This window comes from Notolepis coatsorum (assembly GCF_963971535.1).
Source record: "Notolepis coatsorum genome assembly, chromosome: 4".
NCBI classification, from domain to species: Eukaryota; Metazoa; Chordata; class Actinopteri; order Aulopiformes; family Paralepididae; genus Notolepis; species Notolepis coatsorum.
In genome coordinates this window covers 134,499,952-134,521,954 of record NC_140168.1, presented here as the reverse complement: position 1 = coordinate 134,521,954, position 22,003 = coordinate 134,499,952, and the positions used below count along the sequence as shown (strand labels likewise).

General features: G+C 43.4%; 1 protein-coding gene across 1 annotated transcript in view; it reads right to left on the bottom strand.

Moving 5' to 3' along the window:
• LOC311227029 (oxysterol-binding protein 1-like) overlaps nt 1–22,003 on the bottom strand; it is a 117,602-nt gene that overhangs the window by 56,477 nt on the left and 39,122 nt on the right. Inside the window, exons 6-7 of the mRNA XM_084312536.1 lie at nt 18,445–18,628; nt 14,867–14,990 (exon numbers count right to left, since the gene is read on the bottom strand). Coding sequence (XP_084168662.1) covers nt 14,867–14,990; nt 18,445–18,628 — 308 coding nt within the window. The remainder of the gene's footprint in view (nt 1–14,866; nt 14,991–18,444; nt 18,629–22,003) is intronic.

Genomic DNA, 22,003 nt, shown 5'->3' with positions numbered 1-22,003 from the left:
TATTGTAAATTGTATCGTATTGTACTTGCTGAAATATATGTAATCTTGCAATTAGTTATTTGATGGGGGATGGAAACGGATAAGCCTTGCTTCTTCCATCTCCTTTTCAAACTGTGTGCAGATTCTAGCTGTTGTTGTTTCATCTATTTTTTTCAAATGTTGTTTTGCCGGACAATGGAAAATGTAGCCAAACTAACACTGTGGTTTGAAATAAAAACTATTGAATCTTGAAGGTAAAACTAAGTGAAAGTAAAAAAATATCTGCTGTCCACGCAGACACCCGGTTCGATTTCCGCTCCTCCCCCGGCAGCGCGTTGAAGTGTCCTTGAGCAAAACGCTTAACCCCAAATTGCTCCCGATGAGCAGGTTGGCACCTTGCATGGTTGCCTCTGCCGTGAGTGAATGGGTGAACGCTCTTTGGATAAAAGCGCTATAAAAATGCAGTCCATTTACCACTGCAAGTTCTCTCTCTGCAATTACAACGATCCAGACCATTATCCATCCAACTACGCCATGTTGGGATGGAGCGGGTTACAATAGAGGATTCTGATTACAAAAAGGTTTAATATCATTTGAACAAAATCCATATCACTTTGAATTCATCTGAACTTTATTTTGGGGAAATGGTGACAGCCCTATTTCAAGCTTCATAGATAGTCATGTCTACGTGGTGATCAAGGCTTCACTGATCATCTGGTAGTACCAAGAAAACGTACCGTTTAGTAGCCGTGTGTTTTAAGGCCAGAAGCAGATAGAAAAGGTACTGACGACTGAAATATATGTATATGACTGACATTTTTTGTTTTTTCCATCATTAAAGTCTACAGAGCTGAACTGGAAAGAAAACAGAGATTCTGAACCATACGACCAGTGGTGGTCCCACGCGGTACCATGCTGTCCCAGCACTTTTCTGAGCAGAAGTACGCGCACGGATGTGCACGCGCGTGCACACACAAAAATACGTTCACAACTTTCACTCGACTCGTCGCGCCGTGCGCCAAGTACCGGCAACTTATCTATCACCTAGTCTTTGCATAACAATAGGATACCAATAGCATAACAAAGAACAAGAAGTGCAAAACCAAAATACAAGCCCTGTACCAATTGGTGGGGGTTTGCTTGAGCTGTGGAGCTCTCACTATGTGACAAATGGTCCCGACTGGAAGGATGAGGCATTAAGTTGTGCTTCAGAAGGAAACTGTCCTTCTATACATTGTTAATTTAGTTTGTATTTACTTTTCTAGTTTAAGTTAATTCAATTAAAGAAATTGTAATTACAATATTGTATCTACAATTACATTTAAAACATTGTTTGTTTTTCAACCATATCTGTTGACAATATAATTTCTTTATATATTGAAGGCTACATCCTGCTACCTTTTTCAGCTTCTCTATTTCAAGGCAATATTTACAAAAAATAAACTAAAACTAGTAATTTCCTATACAAACATGTTTCCTACTATTTATGCATAATAATCAGCTGTTCTGTGCGCACGCGAGGGAACATGTATGCGCATTAGGGCTGCACGATTTTGGAAAATAATCTAATTGCGATTTTTCTGACAGATATTGCGATTGCGATAAAATTTGCGATTATAATAAAAAAAAAATAAGCAGCCCCACGGAGGTTTATTGTAAAATGCGGCTTGCATCTGGCCTACGCGGTGGGTCTTTTCGGGACACCAAGCCTGAAAATGTTTCTTTTTACCTGGGAATCGATACCGGTACCCAACGGTACCTTTTTTTCTGTACTTTACTCTCCCTCTCTGAAGTCTAAACTTCACAACACACAATCTAAAACCCCTTACCTCCCTCTCCCAAAACGATCTTGTATCTCAATGGGACTTCCTGGTTAAACAAATTTAAAAAAATTGTTTAAAAAAAATATTTGCCAATTTTTTTTTTTGCAATTTGATAATTGCATCATTAATTTCCAAATCGCGATTTCGGTTTAAAATCGATTAATCGTGCAGCCCTAATGCGCATGCGTCATTTAAACAGAGTACAGGCACTTCTGATATTACGATTGCACCCCTGCATACGACCAGATATATGTGAGGCGTTAACACTGTGCTATTTGTGGAAACCACCCAGTGTTGCCAATTACACAGACCACAGACAACGCAGTACTGATATAAAGAAGACTGAGCAGTACTGACATAAATACAGGGTTCTCACAGACATTGCAAAATGAAATTCAAGGTCTTTCAAGTACTTTCCTACGCACTATTTTTCATTTTAAAAGGGCATTTAAAAGGATCCAATTCACTTTTAAATTCGGATCCAATATTTATGGCTTATTAAAACCAATTTCTGACAATTAGTTACACTTTAAATAAAAAAATAAAATGTCTTGATTCAGAAATCTTTTATCATGGATGAACAAAACCTTCAATGAGAATGGTTGATTTGAATTTCAAGGACTTTTTAAGCACCTTGTTAAATAATTGGCTGTTTTCAAGGAATTCCAGACATTGACTTTTTTTGGTAAAAAATCAAGCACTTTAACACTTTGGATGCCCAACCCGAGTTTTCTCGGGTTTACCCCTCACGGGTTGAATGCCCATAACGAGAATATTCGTTTTTTCTCTTTTTTTTTTATTAGCGATCTGAATTCATATTTCATCAACCGAGTCTACCAGGCGCTCAGATGTGAAAAAAGCGCCCCCTATCGTCTCCCAGATGGTAATTCACCCTTTTGGATTGGACTCAATGAAAAGGCATGAGAAAAAAAGACCCGGACTCCACATTTTACTTCTCACTCATGTAACCGGGGTCAATCAGCTTCATGCTGGACCCTCAGAGCAGCGGGGATTATGTGTTTTTACAGTATACGCGGTGGATCAATAAAAGGATTGATTTTCGGAATGGCTAACAGGAATTGGAATAATCCATTTGGATACCATATGATCTCAGGTAAGGAATCTATTTTACCAGTATTAGGATAATCAGACCCATTTTCACGGATATAAGCTTTTTCTTTTTTTTTGTGATATGGCTGTTTGACTCTAAGAGCGATCAGGAACTGAGAGAATCGATTTTCAGCGTGCGGCAGTAGCGTTGCACACGTACACATATACTATTGATAATCTAGCGTTTATTTGAAAACGATTCATAAATAGGCAGACAAATGACAACGTTCTAGAATATTACAGTACGGGGCGATTATCATGGAATCCTATTTTTTTTTGTGAAAACGAGGGGTTTTCTAAATGCTATGAAACGGAAATGAACCGATAAAAAAACAATCTGCTTCGACAATGTTGACTGGAAATAGGTCATTGATAATGCGACGGGCAGATTAGACACATAGCCATAATTTAAAACATAGATTAGGCGATATTAATGCTAACATTGAAGTGGATGTGGGCATTCAAGCACTAAATGTGCGCCCCCTGCTGGGCATTCAAAGTGTTAAGGCACTTCAAGGACCTTGTGCGAACCCTGTGAGCATTACTGACATAAAGAAGACTGAACTCTAAAATGCTTCTAGCCCCAGCTAATTATATTCATTAGGGATGTTCGATATTGGCTTTTTTACCGATACCGATATAGTCCAACTCTTAATTTCCGATACCGATATCTACTATGAGGGCCGACGTTCCACTCTACTGGTTAAAGTTGCTTACTCGTGAGTAGTACGTTCATTCATAAAGAAAAATAATGTCCACAGCCGCTCCAGTGTAAAACAAAGATATCCAAATGGTTTATTTCTCTTCCATAGCGAAGTCTTTCTTTACAGAAGTGGTCCTAAAGCTATTTTCCTAAATATTCACGTTACTACTACAAGGTAAGAAAACTGTATTTCCCAGTCTCCAAAATCACAGCCGACTCGACAGGACAAAATTCCTCCACACCTGAAAGCCGTAAATCAACTTGCCGGCTCTTTCCACAGCAAACCGGTAGGCTTGGCACCCGGGTCTAGAAATGCAGGCTTCAATCTATGTTGTTCAATCTATGTTGTTTAGTCTATCTGTTCAGTCCTGTTCAGGCCTGTTTCAAGATGCACACTGCCTGTTCTTCTTCTTCTTCTTTAGAATTTCCCGCAGTGTAGATGCAACATGGCGTATTACTGCCCTCCTCAGTTCTTATACTACGCTAGTGGTTTGGTTTCCATAGTTAGGTCTCTGGTAAATCAACTTTTTATTGTTTACACTCTTCTTCTTCTCATCTTCAAAGCACATTACTATCGTCTCTATCTCCTTCTTCTCTGCTCCTCTTGCCTGTCCAATACTAATAAATAAATACAATAACGCTATATCCTCTGATACAACTCTGACGTGTGCAAAAATGTCAGCACTGACTATGATCAGCTGGTGGTTCTCATTATCCATGCCAAAGAAAAATTTAAGAGAGAAGGAAGAGACTCCCAACTCTACCAAACTTTTATAAAAGATTTCCCTCTCTTTCCTATACCTTTCACATTCTAGGAAAACATGCCTGACAGTTTCAGTCTCTCCACATTCACACCGCCCATCTGGATGTTTTCCCACAATGCACAAGGTACTGTTCAACCCACAGTGTCCCAGCCTCAATCTACACATCTTCACCCTATCGCTCCTAGACCCATATCCATCCACCTTGATTTTGACCCGAGGCTGCAGAGAGAAATAGTGCCTTCCCTTGGTCCCCTTTTCCGACTCAGCCTGCCACTCAGCCTCAACTCCTTTCTTTATCTTCTCTCCGAGTTCTACTCTTCCCATTGAAATGCCTATCTCTTCCTCCCTTCCCAGGCTCTGTTTGGCAAGGGAGTCAGCCATCTAATTTCCCGCAATCCCAGCATGCCCCGGAACCCAACAAAACTCCACTGAACAGCCTGCCTTCGCAATCCTATATAAAACCAACATTATTTCCTGAATGAGATCAGGGCGAGCTTTAGACCCACCTGCACTCAGAGCCATCAGTGCAGCAGCCGAGTCAGAACATATGATCACCTGGCTTAGTCCCACTTCCTCCACCCACCACAATGCCCAGAGAACTTGTGGACTATATATAGAGACACGAATGTTCGGTCATGACATCATACGGTGACATCACAAATGTTCCAGAACGTTCGGTCATGACATCATACTGATACTGTGACATCACAAATGTTCTAGAACGTTCGGTCATGACATCATACTGTGACATAACAAATGTTCTATAATGTTCTATTATGACAAATAAGACTGTTCAATGACTTAATCTAAATCCAATCAATATTCCTAATGCCGTTTCAATGTAAGGTTATACAAATAAACATATAAACATTCATATAATACAATAACCTAAATATATAGCTTTGGCTCCTACACCGACCCCTAATTGTACTTCTAATCTAGAGACAATAACAACTAAAAAACATGGAGCTAAACCAAACACTATTTTAACTGTGTCTCTGCTGCTGGATAACCAATACCTGGTGCCAGGGTTAGAAATTAACATTTTTTTTCAATGGCTTTTTTTGCCCCCCTTAATTGATTTTCGGGGGCTTTTTTTTGTATTTCGGGGGCACAACATTTTTATAATGAAAATTTACATAAAGATTATAAAACATTGTTGACACTTTTTTTACAGTCTTCGTCCCTATGTTTGATAACGTAATGTTAATGTCTCCATATATAGGGCTCTACGCTAACCTTTTCCCCAAGGAGCACATGTGCTCCTAAATAAAATGTTAATAAATAAAATCTAAATACAAATTTAGGAGCACACAAAGAAATTTAGGAGCACAGTGACAATTGTTCAAGTAACACACACACACACGATGTGTGACATGGCTTGGTTTCATGTTTTGAGGTACCTTCAATTATCTGTAAATAATACATACATACATACATACTCTATCTAAATAGATTAAATATGATTGTCCCTGAGGGCAAGTTGTGTTGTTGTCTTGATATATCTACAAATAGCAGAGGAATAGCCGGTTGCCTCTGGATCAATGAATGTCTAATATTGAATAATATTATTAGCTATTTTATTTTTAACATCCCTAATTCCAACAGTCAAGAGGCTTGTTTCAAATTGATACATGAAAAACCCCACACACGCAACAACATCCACCTCAAACACAACAAAAGAACAGAGCATCTCATGAACTTATTATGTCATGGACTCTATGGACTATCAGCTGAACTCGCACCAATGCATAGGGAAATAGTCAGACATCCCAGAATTATTTCATAATACAAGTTTTGAATGGACGTTTGGATTAAAATCATCAAGAAGACAGCACTGGAACGTTTGTGAGTATAGGCTCTGGCCAGATCTATCAATGAAATACGTTGCGCGTTCAGCGCTGTGGAATGAAGGAAATGCGCATCGGGATCGGATTTGGATGTTATTCTTTGAAGTTGTGTTACAAATGGAACGGTCTTTCCCCGCCGAACACAAGTTACTTAACGTTACACAGGTCGCGCTATGCAGATGCTTAGCTTGCTAACGTTAAGATAGCAGTGTAACTTAAGTTACACTATGCATGCTTGATGAAAGCAGAGCAGAGCTCTCTGTCTGTCTGCATTCGCACCTCTCAAGCACCCTGTAACACGCAGCGGGCCCCGCCTCCCTCCCTCCTTGCATTCCACCCAAAAACTGAATTTCAGTCCAGTTTCTGAACTATTAACAGCGGAGCTGTTTTGTAATCTTCACTCATCTTAAACACGGCAAGTAAATGATTTTTCCGGTTCGCACACACATATATTATTAGGGGAAAATACGAGGGAAATCCTCGCACTGTAGAGCATAATTATATATATAATTAGTAAACTGTCGTGGGCTTTTCTTGCCCCCCTTAACTGATTTTCGAGGGCATTTGGTCAATTTTCGAGGGCATTTTGCCCCAAGCCCCCGTTAATTTCGAACCCTGCCTGGTGCCAGAGGTCCCTAGTACATGGCACACCGTAGGAGGACGGTCTTTACCACCGCCTCATGCAGCTTCTTGGAGAAGACAGATCTTAGCGATAGGTCTATCCAAAGTAGTCGTCTTCGTCTCGACACGGACCCGGCGCACGAGCCTGTGCTGGTCAGGAACCGCTGAACTGTGTCGAACTGCTCTTCAGCTGCAGTAGCGCTGACCACGGCGTTCTTTACCTCTGGGTCCTCCGTGGTTAGGTCCCCGCGATGTTCTGGGTTCTGAGGCCATTCCTCTTCGGGCTTGGTGAGGAATTCCGGCCCCTGTATCCAAGTCTCATTGCGCATGAATGATTCCACATGGAGTCCTCTCGACGCGTGGTCCGCAGGATCTGTTGCAGTATCCGCCACTGTCCTACTTCTGACAGCTTCAAGATGGTCTCCACTCGATTCGCTAGATCCGGCCCCTGTAGCAGCTGGTTGTTCAAGGTGGTGCCTTGGAATGATGCCCCACAGTCAAACACCCTGCGGCTCTTCTTCTTGGCATGGTACACGACATGGTGTGGCAAGTACCAAACTTTTCCATAGCTGCGGCTGAGCTCCTCACTGGGAACCTTGACTGTGTAGCCCTTTGCGATCCAGTCGTCGACGAACACTGAGTAATCAGCGTGGAACTGGGGATTCTTCGTGAACCTCTTCTTTAAGTTGAGAATTCGCTGTTCAGCTACTCTTCTGTTGTTCGGCATCTTGAAGACTGCGTTCCTCACTGGTAGGCCGATGCTGTAGTGTCCCTCTGTAAGTTTCACGGACTGTGAGACCAGTTCCAGAAACTGGATGTCATCCCTCGACTTCTCAAGCCAGTCGTCTTGACACTCTGGGAAGTCGTTCTTGAACGGTTGACTCCAAAGTTAATCTAGCGTGGCCACGGATGTGCGGTTGGACGTGACTTGTATGAGTCCACTGGTAGTTTCATGGCCCGTTTCTCCTCTGAGGGGGCCATTGACGATCCAGCCCAATCGCGTTTTCACCGTGTACGGCCCTTCTTCCACGCTGGGTACCACCTGCCCTGGTTCTATTGCCTTGGGTACGTCAATCCCGATGAGAAGGCCTATCTCCGCCTGGATCTTCGGTATTTGCACTTCGCTGAGATAGGGCCACTTATCGACTTCCTCTTGCAGTGGGATGTTCTGTTTACGAGCAGGTATTGACTTCTGAGAGACGGTGTTGGGTGGCTCTAGGAAGTTGTCACTATCCAAGCTAGACTTCTAAACCAGACACCATCTGGCTGCTCACGACCTGCTCGCCTCCCATGGTCCTTAGCAGGATACGTGTCTTCCTGCCGGTGACGTTAAGCGCTGCCATTAACTTCTCTGTGCAGAAAGTGACGTTGCTGCCTGGGTCGAGGAACGCGTAGGTAGCCACCATCTTGTTGCCTCTATTGGCTTTGATGTGGACCGGAACGATAGCCAAGATGCTTTCGATGTTGCCGGCCCCAGTAGCTCTGCAGGTCCTTGTTTCTGCATTGATGCATCCACTGACCCTAGAACTGGCTTCGCCTTCTTCTTCCCTGCCCCTGTGCTTATTTTCTTTGGGCGCATCATCCGATGTCTCCTTCTTGTGCCTTGCTTCATCATAGGCAGCTTTGTTATTAATATGTAGAACTGTAGGGTGGGTAAGCTGGCAGTCTTGGCAGCTCATCTTTTCTTGGCAGGCCTTGCTCATGTGACCCCGTTTCAGACAGCTGAAACATAGGCCTTTACTCTTGAGAAAATCTATCTTCTCCGTGTGAAGAGACTCCTTCATCTTTTTGCATTGCTCCATGGCATGCTGTTCTCCTTGGCAGAAGAGGCAAGGGTTGGAGAAGGCACAGAGTGTATCCCCCTTGGTCCTTGCTTTTAGTCTGCCGGGTTCTGGACTGCTGTAGCAGCTGTTGTGAAGCTTCCCCGAGCGCCGCTATTTCTGTATGTCTTCTCATCTTTGTGAGCCTTAGCTTGGCTCTTGTTTCCATCTGTAATGTTGCCGAAGAGAGGGTGTAGGGCTTCTTGGGCTTGTAGGTTGACAAAATCGGCAAGGTCGCTGAACTTGGCGCTGCTCTGATCTTTCTCTAGAAGAGCATAGGCTTTGCTTCTCCACCGCTCTCTGCTTGTACGGAAGCTTGGCTGTGATGGCACGCATATTTGATATGCTGTCAAGCTCCTGCATGTACTCCACGTCAGCCATAGCGTTGAGGCATCCAGTGAGATAGAGGCCAAAGGCGTGGAGCGCCTCTCCGTCATCGGACTTGATAGTAGGCCAGTAGGCCATATACGCCATTGAGATCTTGTATCCATTTCCAAAATGCTTTTTCAAGAGCCTCCTTGCCTCGCTCTGGTTCCATGTGAAGACAACTTCTTATCAGCTCTCTCGGCTGTCCATCCGTGTACTGCTCCATGAAGTACAGCCGGTCTCTGTTACCATCTGTCTTGGCCTCCACTCCGTGTTCAAAAGCCCTGATGAATAGCCTGTACCCCATAGGGTCTCCCTTGAATATAGTAATCTGTTGAGGGGGCAGAGTAGCATGGTTTTGTTGCTTCACTAGGAAATCCACCATGGCTCGTGTGGACTCTTGTTGTGGAGACTCTTGTTCCTTCTGTGTAGCACCGCCAGGTGCTCTGGAGCTGCTACTGTAAGCAGGTTCTCCTTTTATCGCTACGGCCTGAGGAGTAGGCGTAGCCTGCTCGTGAGCTTGTGATTCGAAGGGCTTCTTTTTCTCTATGTAAGAGTTCATTCCATCCCCACGGGACACTCTGGATGAGGCTCGCTGGCCCTCGTACTCTTCCAGTACTTTGAACTTAGCCTCTGCCGCAACTAAAGCAGCCTGGACCTGTAAATCCTCTCCTGTTCCTCCCTCTCTGCTCTTAGCTTAGATGAGGTAGCTAAGAGCAGAGCCTCCTGTTCATCCCTCTCTGCTCTTAGCTTAGATGAGGTAGCTAAGAGCAGAGCCTCCCGTTCATCGAGTTGTTGTTTTTGCTTTAGAGCGGAAGCCTGGGCTAGCAACTCAGCCCTCTCTAATTCAACTTTCAGACGCGCGCTTGCAGATGATGTTCTGGAAAATGTAGTGGATGGTGCTCTAGACCCTTTCCTTTTTACGACACCGGATGCACTGTCTTCAGGCCTGACCTCATCTTGGTGCTTCCTAGACTCCGCTATACGCTGATGCACCTCTTTCATCCATGCGTCAGCCTTTACTGTGAAGTTGTAAAATGTGTCAGCCTTCGGCATGAACCATCCATCCTGATCTTTCTTCATCTCCTCTTCTGATGTCTTGCTTATGTTTTTGCTTAGTACCACCTGGACTGAAGTATTAAGCTCACTGAACTCTCCAAATAGATTGTTGAATTCTACCAATCTTGTCTGTACACCTTCCAAGTTACCGTTGTCGTCCTCATCCATTCATTGATTCATCTTATTCATGTGACCAGTTAGCTGACCTAACTTAGCTCTCCTCTTATTGATGGCCTGACGGACATCTTCCTCATAGACCCTTTGTGTCATCTCAACCTTCTTAGGTTCCGACATTTTGTTGTTATCCTTCTTTCAGCGCTCCAGTAGTTCGTGTTGATTCCTTTTTCCTCTTGGAACCGAGTGGCACCACATAGACTGCAGGATATAGTGTACACCAACTTATCAATTAAACAATGCAACTTGAGATTTGGCCCTCTTATTACACATGTGATCCGGATATGGCGTGACACACAGAAAAAGTGTACTAACCACCATAAATGGCACAGGCATTCTCCCCTATTTAATAACAATTCAAGTTTTATTGCACATCAACCTATCAGATATCCTGGATGGGAAAAGAAAGGCATACACACATTGGGGGATATCTTCGATGAACATGGTCACTGCAGTTATCAAGATATATTCAACAAATTTAACCTCACCAGTTCCACTTATCTCTTCTATCTACAAATAAGAGCAGCTTTGAGGGCTCACGGAGTCCCATTAGATATTCCACTTGAGCACCACAGATTTCACAAATTCTTTTATGACAAGGAGACGTCGAGAGGCTTCGTCTCTGACTTTTATCGCCACTTACTTACGTCCTCATATAAGGTCCTTCCCCTAGACTCGGTTTGGAGGAAGGATATCCCAAACCTGGAAGTCGATTTTGATTGGGATGCAGTCTTGGAAAATGTTCGGCTATCATCACGCAACCCAGATCACCAACAGATTAATCTTAATTTTGTTCATAGGACTTACCTGACCCCTAGACGATTGTACCTAATGGATCTCAGATCGGACTCTCGATGCTCCTTGTGTTCAAACGGTGCTATTGGTACATATATGCATATGTATTGGGAATGCCCTCCTGTCAAGACTTTCTGGACAAATTTAACCACTCAATTATCAGAATTGTTGTCTCTGACCATACCTACACTGCCTTCTGTATTGTTGTTGAATGATGTTTCTCAGTTATCGACCTCTGTACATGTAAAGAGACTCATTTTGGCGGGTCTTACGGCTGCCAAAAAGTTGATAGCGTCACGCTGGATTGAACCGGATAAAATGTGCCGGAAGGTATGGGTTCTTACTAGGGATGCTCGATATTGGCTTTTTTACCAATACCGATATACCGATATTATCCAACTCTTAATTTCCGATACCGATATCAACCGATACCGATATATGCAGGGTTTCCCACCCCAAAATGTTTTATAATTTCAGGTAATTAACATTACATATCTCTTGTTGTGGAATTAACACAACATTATGCATACTTTTGACAATAAATAAAATCTGAATTTGTTCTTACTTGCTTGCCTGGGTAAATAAAGGTTATATAAATGTAAGAAAATTAAATTAAAAATATTTTAAACCGATACCGATATTTTCCGATATCACATATTAATGCTGATATCGGCCGATAATATCGGACATCCCTAGTTCTTACCTATCTCGATGTGATTTATCTAGAGATATCCACTGCATGAATTTTAGGTGTTAATGAAGCCAGCATAGCAGTCTGGGTAGCCGTGGTGGAGAAGATAAAGGAACGCATATAAATTTGTATTTTTCTGATGTTAAATGAAGTAGTGGATGTATAGTCCATGTGGGGGTCCTGAGGGGGGGGGGGTGGGGTGGGCAGGGGAAGGGAAGAGCGAGCAAGAGCCCATGTATTGTATTTAATTTTTATTTATTTTTTACGTCTTTTTAATCTACATTCATTCTGATTAAATTACTAGACTGTCATTATTGTTATTATTATTTCTGTTATTGTCCTGTGATTTATCATTGATTATTACTGTTACTGTATTGTTTGTCTTGTTTCATGTTAAAAAAGGGAAAATAAAAAACATTTGTTAAAAAAAAAAGGGAACAGAGTTTTCTTACTACTATGAGGGCCGACGTTCCACTCTACTGGTTAAAGTTGCTTATTCGTGAGTAGTACGTTCATTGATAAAGAAAAATAATGTCCACAGCCGCTCCAGTGTAAAACAAAGATATCCAAATGGTTTTTTTCTCTTCCATAGCGAAGTCTTTCTTTACAGAAGTGGTCCTAAAGCTATTTTCCTAAATATTCACGTTACTACTACAAGGTAAGAAAACTGTATTTTCCCAGTCTCCAAAATCACAGCCGACTCGACACAGGACAAAATTCCTCCACACCTGAAAGCCGTAAATCAACTTGCCGACTCTTTCCACAGCAAAACGGTAGGCAAGGCACCCGGGTCTAGAAATGCAGGCTTCAATCTATGTTGTTTAGGCCATGTCCACACGTATCTGGATCTTTTGCAAAATGCACATTTTCTTCCACGTTTGGGCCCTTCGGATCCAGATTGTGATCTCAACATTGACATTGTATCTCTCCATCGCCCAGTGCGCAGAAGTAAAGCATTGAATCGTGACATATCTAGATAGGTTATTTCCTCTGGACTGCATCTAATCCTCCGCTATATCAATCTATCTATGTATGTCAATAAAGCCAATGGAAATGCTAGGAATGGTCACGTGGGCTGGGTGAACCAATGGACAATTCCTATCGTTTCTCAATCGTCTTGACCTCTCTGTACCACTATGGTATTTGAGATATCGCTTATCGCCACCTACTGGCCCGCATGCTTGTTGGAGCAATTTATATGCGTTTATGTGTTTGCGTCTGGAGGATTTCTTTTAAATGGAGCCTGAGAATATCCGTTTGGCAAGAGATCCAGATACGTGTGGCCATGGCCTTAGTCTATCTGTTCAGTCCTGTTCAGTCCTGTTGTGGACTTGTGAATTGAGAATTGTGAATTGTGGAATTGTGGACTATATAGAGACACAAATGTTCTAGAATGTTCGGTTATGACATCATACGGTGACATCACAAATGTTCCAGAACGTTCGGTCATGACATCATACTGTGGCATCACAAATGTTCTAGAACGTTTGTTCGGTCATGACATCATACTGTGACATCACAAATGTTCTATAATGTTCTATGATGACAAATAAGACGGTTCAATGACTTCATCTAAATCTAATCAATATTCCTAATGCCGTTTCAATGTAAGGTTATACAAATAAACATATAAAAGGCGGCTAGGTGGTGCAGTGGGCAAGGCGCTCACCACCAATGCAGGAGACGCTGGGTTCGAGCCCAGCTCTCCGCATTGCTATCAGCTTGGCTGGTCGTTCATACCAATACAATTGGCAGTATTAGGGGGTGGGAAGCTGATGGGTGGGGATCGGACGTTGTGGACAGCGACTCCTACAGGTCGGTCGGTGTGCCTGCGCAGCAGAATCAGGAAGCGACGGGGGCAACGTGCCCTCCCAAAACGCAGACCCCCCGACGCTGAGCGATCGCGCTGTGCAGGTGAAAAGATGCGACTGCTGCTTCCTCGAGTACCGGAGGGGACACGTGATGTAAGGCTTAGTCCACATTGCAGCCGGCTTGTTTCAAGTTTCAAGTTCAAGTTTCTTTAATAGTTGTCATACAGAAGTACAGAATACTTTTATACAAAATGCTTCTTACTGTTGCGCTCCAGAGACTGTGCAAGACAAGATAAGTATGAAATAAAATAACATAGTAAAATTAGAAGTAAAAAAGAAATGAGGTCACAGTGTTCAGTTTAGACATATGTACAATGTTCGATGCAGAATAGACGTAGTTACCATACAATATACAATACTGTGCAGTGTACTAATATACAATACTATATAGTGCAAGGCAGAAATGGAGAAATGGGACGAGGTGCAATTTAGGTACAATTCACAGTAGGTGTACGAGTTGTAGTGCAAATCCTTTATCAATAAATATAAAGTGTAAGTGTGTTTGTGTGATCTAAAGTGTGGAGAGTGGGTGCTGCAGTGTGTTGTTTGTTTGAGTGAGTGTGTGCGTGTGGGTGTGTGTGCTGTGTGCATTTGATGGTTGTTGCATAGTGATTATTGTTCGTTTAGCAGCCTGATGGCCTGGGGATAGAAGCTTCTTCTGAGTCTTTCTGTGCTCGCCTTAAGACTCCGGTATCGCTTGCCTGACCGCAGCAGTTCAAAGAGGCAGTTGTTCGGGTGGCTCGAGTCCTTAATAATTCTCTTAGCCTTCCCTTAGCCTTGTGGGAGGCATGGCCTAACAACGTTCGAGACAGGGGAGGGTAGAATTGGACGATACGAAATTGGGATGGGAGAAAAAGTAAAAAAAAAAAAAAAAAAAAACTAAACATATAAACATTCATATAATACAATAACCTAAATATATAGCTTTGGCTCCTACATCAACCGATATCAACCGATAACGATATATGCAGGGTTTTCCCCCCCAAAAAACTTAATAATTTCAGGTAATTAACATTACATATCTCTTGTCGTGGAATTAACACAACATTATGCATACTTTTGACATTAAAAAAAAATCAGAATTTGTTCTTACTTGCCTGGGTAAATAAAGGTTAAATTAATTTATCGTTTTTTTGAAAACCGATAATTTCCGATATCACATTTTAATGCCAATATCGGCCGATAATATCAGACATCCCTAATATTCATGCTAGTCACGTTTCACGGCGGGTCAACTGACTTGTGGAACCGAGGGTCTGCCGGCACGGTGATGAACTCGGGGGCCTCTTCCACGGCGTCGAAGAACTCGTTGTCGTCCTCGTCGTCACTCGCCTCGCCCTTCCCTGGCCCCCCCGTCGACCCCCCTGGCCCCCCCGTCAACCCCCCCGGCCCCCCCGACCCTGCAGAACCTGAAAAGGGAAGTGGCCCGATGGTGAGTCAGATGTTGTAGAATAACTACTTTCCAAATAATGGATTGTCCAAATGTCGGGTTATAAATTAATACAAGTGTCCTTTATATAGAAGTCTTCCGGTGCACGTTACATTACATTTCTCTACTTTACATATGCTCTCTTCAGTCGGGCAACTTCAATCACTATGACTGGACACAGCTGGTTACTAGGTTACTAGGTGCAAGGCATTCTGGGACTTGTATTTCTACTAATGTGGAGACTAATGTAAATAATAGTATCTCTGACTATAATAAACAAACACTCTTCCAACCTTGCTTTCAAATATAAACAATAATCAATATTAACATATATTAACAGGGTATCTGCAGGTTTAGCCCAGTCAGATTTAAGGCTTTTTAAGACTTTTTAATGCCACTCAGAATAAAATGTAATACCAATTTCACAATAACAAAATCATTCAACGACACCAATTAGTTTAAGTTTAGGGACACATTGGTCCAAAGATGTTATTAAAACATAACTTGGAAACTTAAAAATCTTGAACTTAACACTTTGAATGCCAGCCACGACATAACACGTGTTAGCAGCCCGCCCCCTGAATGCCCAGCACGATAATTAGCGTGACATTCTTTTTATTAGCGATCTGAATTCATATTTCATCAACCGAGTCTACCGTTGGGAAACCAGCCCCACCAGGCGCTTATATGTGAAAAAAGCGCCCCCTATCGTCTCCCAGATGGTAATGCACCCTTTTGGAATGGACTCAATGAAAATGGATGAGAAAAAAAAACTCCGGAATCCACATTTTACTTCTCACGCATGTACCCCGAGCCGCTCGGAGTCATTGTGGACCATCAGAACAGAGTGTAATATGTCTTTACAGTACGTAGCATTGGATCAATAAAAGGATCGATTTTTGGAATGGCGATCAGGAATTGGAATAATCTTTTTGGATACCATCTGATCTCAGGTAAGGAATCTATTTTACCAGTCTTAGGATAATCAGACCCGTTTTCACAGAGATATAAGCTTTTCCCCTATGTGTGATATGGCTGTTTGGCTGTGCAAGCGATCAGGAACTAAGAGAATCGATTTTCAGCTCGCGGCACCAGCGTGCATACGTACACATATACTATCGATAATCTAGCGTTTATTTGAAAACGATTCATAAATAGGCTGGAAAATGACAACGTTCTAGAATATTCCAGTACAGGGCGTTTATCACGGAATCTTTTTATTTTCCGTGAAAACGAGGGCTTTTCAAAATGCTATAAAACGGAAATGAACCGATAAAAAAACAATCCGCTTCGACAATGTTGACTGGAAAATGAGTCATTGATAAGCGACGGGCAGATTAGAGACATAGCCATAATTTAAAACATAGATTAGGCGATATTAACGCTAACATTGAAGTGGTTGATGGGCATTCAAGGGGGTAAAAAGGAAAACACGGCCGGCTCTGTGTTAAAGGAGTAACTGGATTGGATGAATTTCAACAAAGGGGTGCCAAACATAAATAGCAAATATAGCTATACAAAATATACCAGGGGCCAAGCAGCAAGTGTTCAGCCACATTTCCGTCAGAACACATACTACCATAGGACTTATACCTGTCAGAACACATAACTATTACCATAGGACTGATACCTGTCAGAACATATGACTATTACCATAGGATTGATACCTGTCAGAACACATAACTATTACCACTCTCCCCAGGGTATCAAAAAAGTCAACCAACAAACAAGATTCTTGTGCCGGATCTCCTCTCTGGAATACCCTGAAGACTCTAACAGGAGCACTCCTTCAAGGGTACTACGACTACTATACCTGCACCTCATGGTACCAAAGCACCTCAAAGGCACTAAAAACAAGATTACAAACATCACAAAACAAACTGGTCAGACTACTGCTTAACCTCACTCCTAAAACCCACTTTACCCCTGCCCACATTCAAAACCGCTCTTAAAGAGCACCTACGGGAGGCTGCAATTAGAAACTGGGCACTGTAAATGTCCAAACCCCCCCCCCTCCTATTGTACAGTCTCCTCTTTGTCATATGGATATATTTTCTGTTAGGATCTCTGGGTAACAGTACTGTATATTTGCATATCGTATGTCACAGTACTATATACCTGTATGTCATGTATGTCCCTATGCCATAAATGTCATGATGTCATGTATGTTGTGTATGTCATAAATGTCACTATGAATTGAAAATGGGGGACCCTGATGTAAACAAGACAAACGTCTTTCTCTGGTCTGCATCCCCTTAACAATTGTGTGTATTGAGCCGTACTTTGTACCCATTCTGCAATCTGTTAAATAAAGTTTTTCATTCATTCATCCAGTTGTTTTGTTTTTGTGGTTTGGTTGAATGAATGAATGAAAACTTTGTTTAACAGATGGCGCAAACAGTGGATTGTCGAGCCAGTTCTCGTTAAATTGGCACTTTCCCATATTAACGAGTGCAAATGCTAAACTAAACTAAACATAACGTTAGTGTTAGAGCTTCCGCTTCGCCTTGCTAACGTTAGCTAGACTCCGTTGCTGAAATAGTTCCCGGCCAACATAAGGACCTGTGTTGGTTCCGCCCCATTCCGGTCTGCGTGATGCTACAACACGGTCAATAAAAAGTCCCGACTTTATCTCCCGTTAATAAATTAAATAAATACATAAATAAAACATAAGATGACATGGCATTTTATCTTTCCTTTCGATGGCATTTTTAAGACCTGAAAGATGGATTTAAGACATTTTAAGACAAACTAAGGCCTTAATTATTGATAAACAAATGTAAGACTTTTTAAGGATCCGCGGACACCCTGATTAAATATAACTCCGGATTAGGGCTGGGCGATCCTTGCTAAAATGTGAATCACGATTTTTCTCTCTAAGAATTGAGATCACGATTCTCTCACACGATTCTTATTTTTTCAATAAAATCATTTATTGCACTCTTTCTTAAACAGACAACATAACATATCAAAGTGCTTGACTTAAACATAACATATATGAAAGTGCTTGACTTAAACTTAAACATAACATATGAAAGTGTGCTTGACTTAAACTTAAAAGTCTCTTGTAACCTACAAAATAACTCAAGTCAGAATCATCATCATTTAAAAAAGTACAGTAAAAATAAAATTATAATAATTATAATTTTCTTTTTTTTATATACAAAAAAAATCGTCATAATTTAGAAATGAGATTGCATGGGTCTATGAATCGAGATCGCGATATTTTTTCGATGAATTGCCCAGCCCTACTGACAAATACATTTCACTGCCACACTACAGAAGGTTAACTTAACCTTCTGTGTATTGTCGCAGTGAAAGGGTTAACCTTCTGTAGTGCGGCAGTGAAAGGGTTAATAAAGCGTCCTGGGCCCGGCGGCACCGCTCACCCTTGTGCTCCTGGTCGGTGTTGGCCTGGGCAGCCCCTCTGAAGGCTCTCTCCAGGTTGTTGTGCTGCTTGGCCAGCTGCTCCAGAGTCTCCTCCAGCCGCACACGCTGCTCCCGCTCCGCCTGCAGGGCCTTCTGCCAGCGCTTGCTGTGGGCCTGAGCCAGAGCCAGGAAGTCTCTGCAGGCCTGGGGGAGCGAGGGGTTAAATCAAGAGAGGTTTCAGTGGGGCGCGAGGGGTTAAATCAAGAGAGGTTTCAGTGGGGCGTGAGGGGTTAAATCAAGAGAGGTTTCAGTGGGGCGCAAGGGGTTAAATCAAGAGAGGTTTGAGTGGGGAGCGAGGGGTTAAATCAAGAGAGGTTTCAGTGGGGAGCGAGGGGTTAAATCAAGAGAGGTTTCAGTGGGGAGCGAGGGGTTAAATCAAGAGAGGTTTCAGTGGAGCGCGAGGAGTTAAATCAAGAGACGAGCGAGGGGTTAAATCAAGAGAGGTTTCAGTGGGGAGCGAGGGGTTAAATCAAGAGACGTTTCAGTGGGGAGCGAGGGGTTAAATCAAGAGACTTGTGGGGAGCGAGGGGTTAAATCAAGAGAGGTTTCAGTGGGGCGCGAGGGGTTAAATCAAGAGACGAGCGAGGGGTTAAATCAAGAGAGGTTTCAGTGGGGCGTGAGGGGTTAAATCAAGAGACGAGCGAGGGGTTAAAATCAAGAGAGGTTTCAGTGGGGATCGAGGGGTTAAATCAAGAGAGGTTTCAGTGGGGAGCGAGGGGTTAAAGCAAGAGGTTTCAGTGGTGAGCGAGGGGTAGAGCTGCCGCGATAACCGCATTACCGCGGTATCGCTGTTGCATCACGCCCACCGCAGAGTTGGGCTGAATACCGCATCACCGCTGATTTTTTTAATAATAATAAAGTACCGCCCAGACGTTGGACTTGCGGCTCTGCAGATATACCCTACTCGGTTCCAAGCGACCCTATTGGGTAGAAGTGGTACCAGAAAAGTCATGTGAAACATTGCAGACCACTGATTGGTCAGAAGAGAGACGCGTCACACATTGGAGTCTCTGAACAAAAACAGAAAGCCGCCATCTTTACTGCCTCGCTAAGGATGTATTTCATTCAGGATTTGTTTGCGACAGCACCAAGTGTAATAAACAGAAAAGATGGATTCACTGTGTATTCGGCCTCATTTATTGATGAAACAAAACCGACATCAACCCAATTTACCACAGAGCGGAAAGTTTAGTGTCACAACAAGATCGCTGATGTGTTAAGTTTGTTGTTATTAGCCTAATACTAACGTCAGCAGATATACACGAGAGGTAACGTTAAACCCGGGTCGCTTGGTAGAATAGACACAATGAGGTAACGTTAGCTTTAGCACAATAGACACAACGAGAGTCTGGTTAATGTTGTTATTGATTGATTGAAACTGTGTTAAACTCTGGCTTGCTGCAAGCCCTCGGACATGCCCACGGAGCTTTCAGTGTACACAAGCGGCCCCGCCTGCATCCCCACATGGAGACAAACAGAGTTTTTTTTTTGTGTGCGCACTGTGCGGTAATAACCGCGGCGGTAGGAAATATTTCGCAAATTTGTGCGGTAAGGAAAATATCAATACCGCGGCAGCTCTAGCGAGGGGTTAAATCAAGAGAGGTTTCAGTGGGGAGCAAGGGGTTAAATCAAGAGAGGTTTCAGTGGGGCGCGAGGGGTTAAATCAAGAGAGGTTTCAGTGGGGCACGAGGGGTTAAATCAAGAGACGAGCAAGGGGTTAAATCAAGAGAGGTTTCAGTGGGGAGCGAGGGGTTAAATCAAGAGAGGTTTCAGTGGGGCGCGAGGGGTTAAATCAAGAGACGAGTGAGGGGTTAAATCAAGAGAGGTTTCAGTGGGGAGCAAGGGGTTAAATCAAGACAGGTTTCAGTGGAGAGCGAGGGGTTAAAGTACGAGGTTTCAGTGGGGAGCGAGGGGTTAAATCAAGAGACTTTCAGTGGGGAGCGAGGGGTTAAATCAAGAGAGGTTTCAGTGGGGCACGAGGGGTTAAATCAAGAGAGGTTTCAGTGGGGAGCGAGGGGTTAAATCAAGAGAGGTTTCAGTGGGGAGCGAGGGGTTAAATCAAGAGAGGTTTCAGTGGGGAGCGAGGGGTTAAATCAAGAGAGGTTTCAGTGGGGTGCGAGGGGTTAAATCAAGAGAGGTTTCAGTGGGGAGCAAGAGGTTAAATCAAGAGAGGTTTCAGTGGGGAGCGAGGGGTTAAATCAAGAGAGGTTTGAATGGGGAGCGAGGGGTTAAATCAAGAGGTTTCAGTGGGGAGCGAGGGGCTAAATCAAGAGAGGTTTCAGTGAGGCGCGAGGGGTTAAATCAAGAGGTTTCAGTGGGGCGTGAGGGGCTAAATCAAGAGGTTTCAGTGGGGAGCGAGGGGTTAAATCAAGAGAGGTTCAGTGGGGCGCGAGGGGTTAAATCAAGAGAGGTTTCAGTGGGGAGCGAGGGGTTAAATCAGGAGAGGTTTCAGTGGGGAGCGAGGGGTTAAATCAAGAGAGGTTTCAGTGGGGGCGGCTAAGTGGCGCAGTGGGCAAGGCGCTTGCCACTAACGCAGGAGATGCTGGGTTCGAGCCCAGCTCTCTGCGTTGCTACCAGCTTGGCTGGTCGTTCATACTAATACAATTGGCAGTGTTTTAGGGGTGGGAAAGCTGGTGGGTGGGGATTGGACGTTGTGGACAGCGACTCCTACAGGTCGGTTGGTGCGCCTGTACAGGAAGTAACGGGGGCAGCGTGAGCCTCCCACGCGTTACTCCTCGCCACTGAGAGATCGCGCTGTACAGGTGAAAAGATGCGACGGCTGCCTCCTCGTGTACCGGAGGGGACACGTGATGCAAGGCTTCGTCCTCACTGGAGCCGACCAGTGGGAGGCATAGTCTAGCAACGTTCGAGACAGGGGAGGGGAGAATTGAAGGGAGAATTGGCAAGGCGAAATTGTGATGGGAGAAAAATAGAAAAATAAGGAGAAAAAGTGGATACAAAAAAAGAGAGGTTTCAGTGGGGAGCGAGGGGTTAAATAAAGAGAGGTTTCAGTGGGGAGCGAGGGGTTAAATCAAGAGAGGTTTCGGTGGGGAGCGAGAGGTTAAATCAAGAGCGGTTTCAGTGGGGAGCGAGGGGTTAATATTAGATTGTGAAAAAGAATAACCCCTGACTGTCTTCCTCTCAGGTACTGTAAGTGGTATTCTTGGGACTGGGAGACCCATGTTACTGACCAAACACTATATCAGTAGATATATTATCGGAATATAGAGCTATTCAACACTTATTTGAACAAAGATAATACCACGTACAGCACCTTTAAAGACGGTGAAGGATGTCGAGGTTTTTTCAATGTATATAATGTATATATTGGGGGAGATGACAGCATCTAAAGGGGCCAGGTCAGAGAGGTAGATGTGCATGGTGGTGGAGGCTGTCGGAGAGAGAGGCAATGTATTTAGCAGCAGACTAAGATAGAGCCCAGGGCCCTCATTTATCAACGTTGCGTACGCACAGATATGTGTGACCCCCGTAATCCATTATAGTTAATTGTAAAATAGC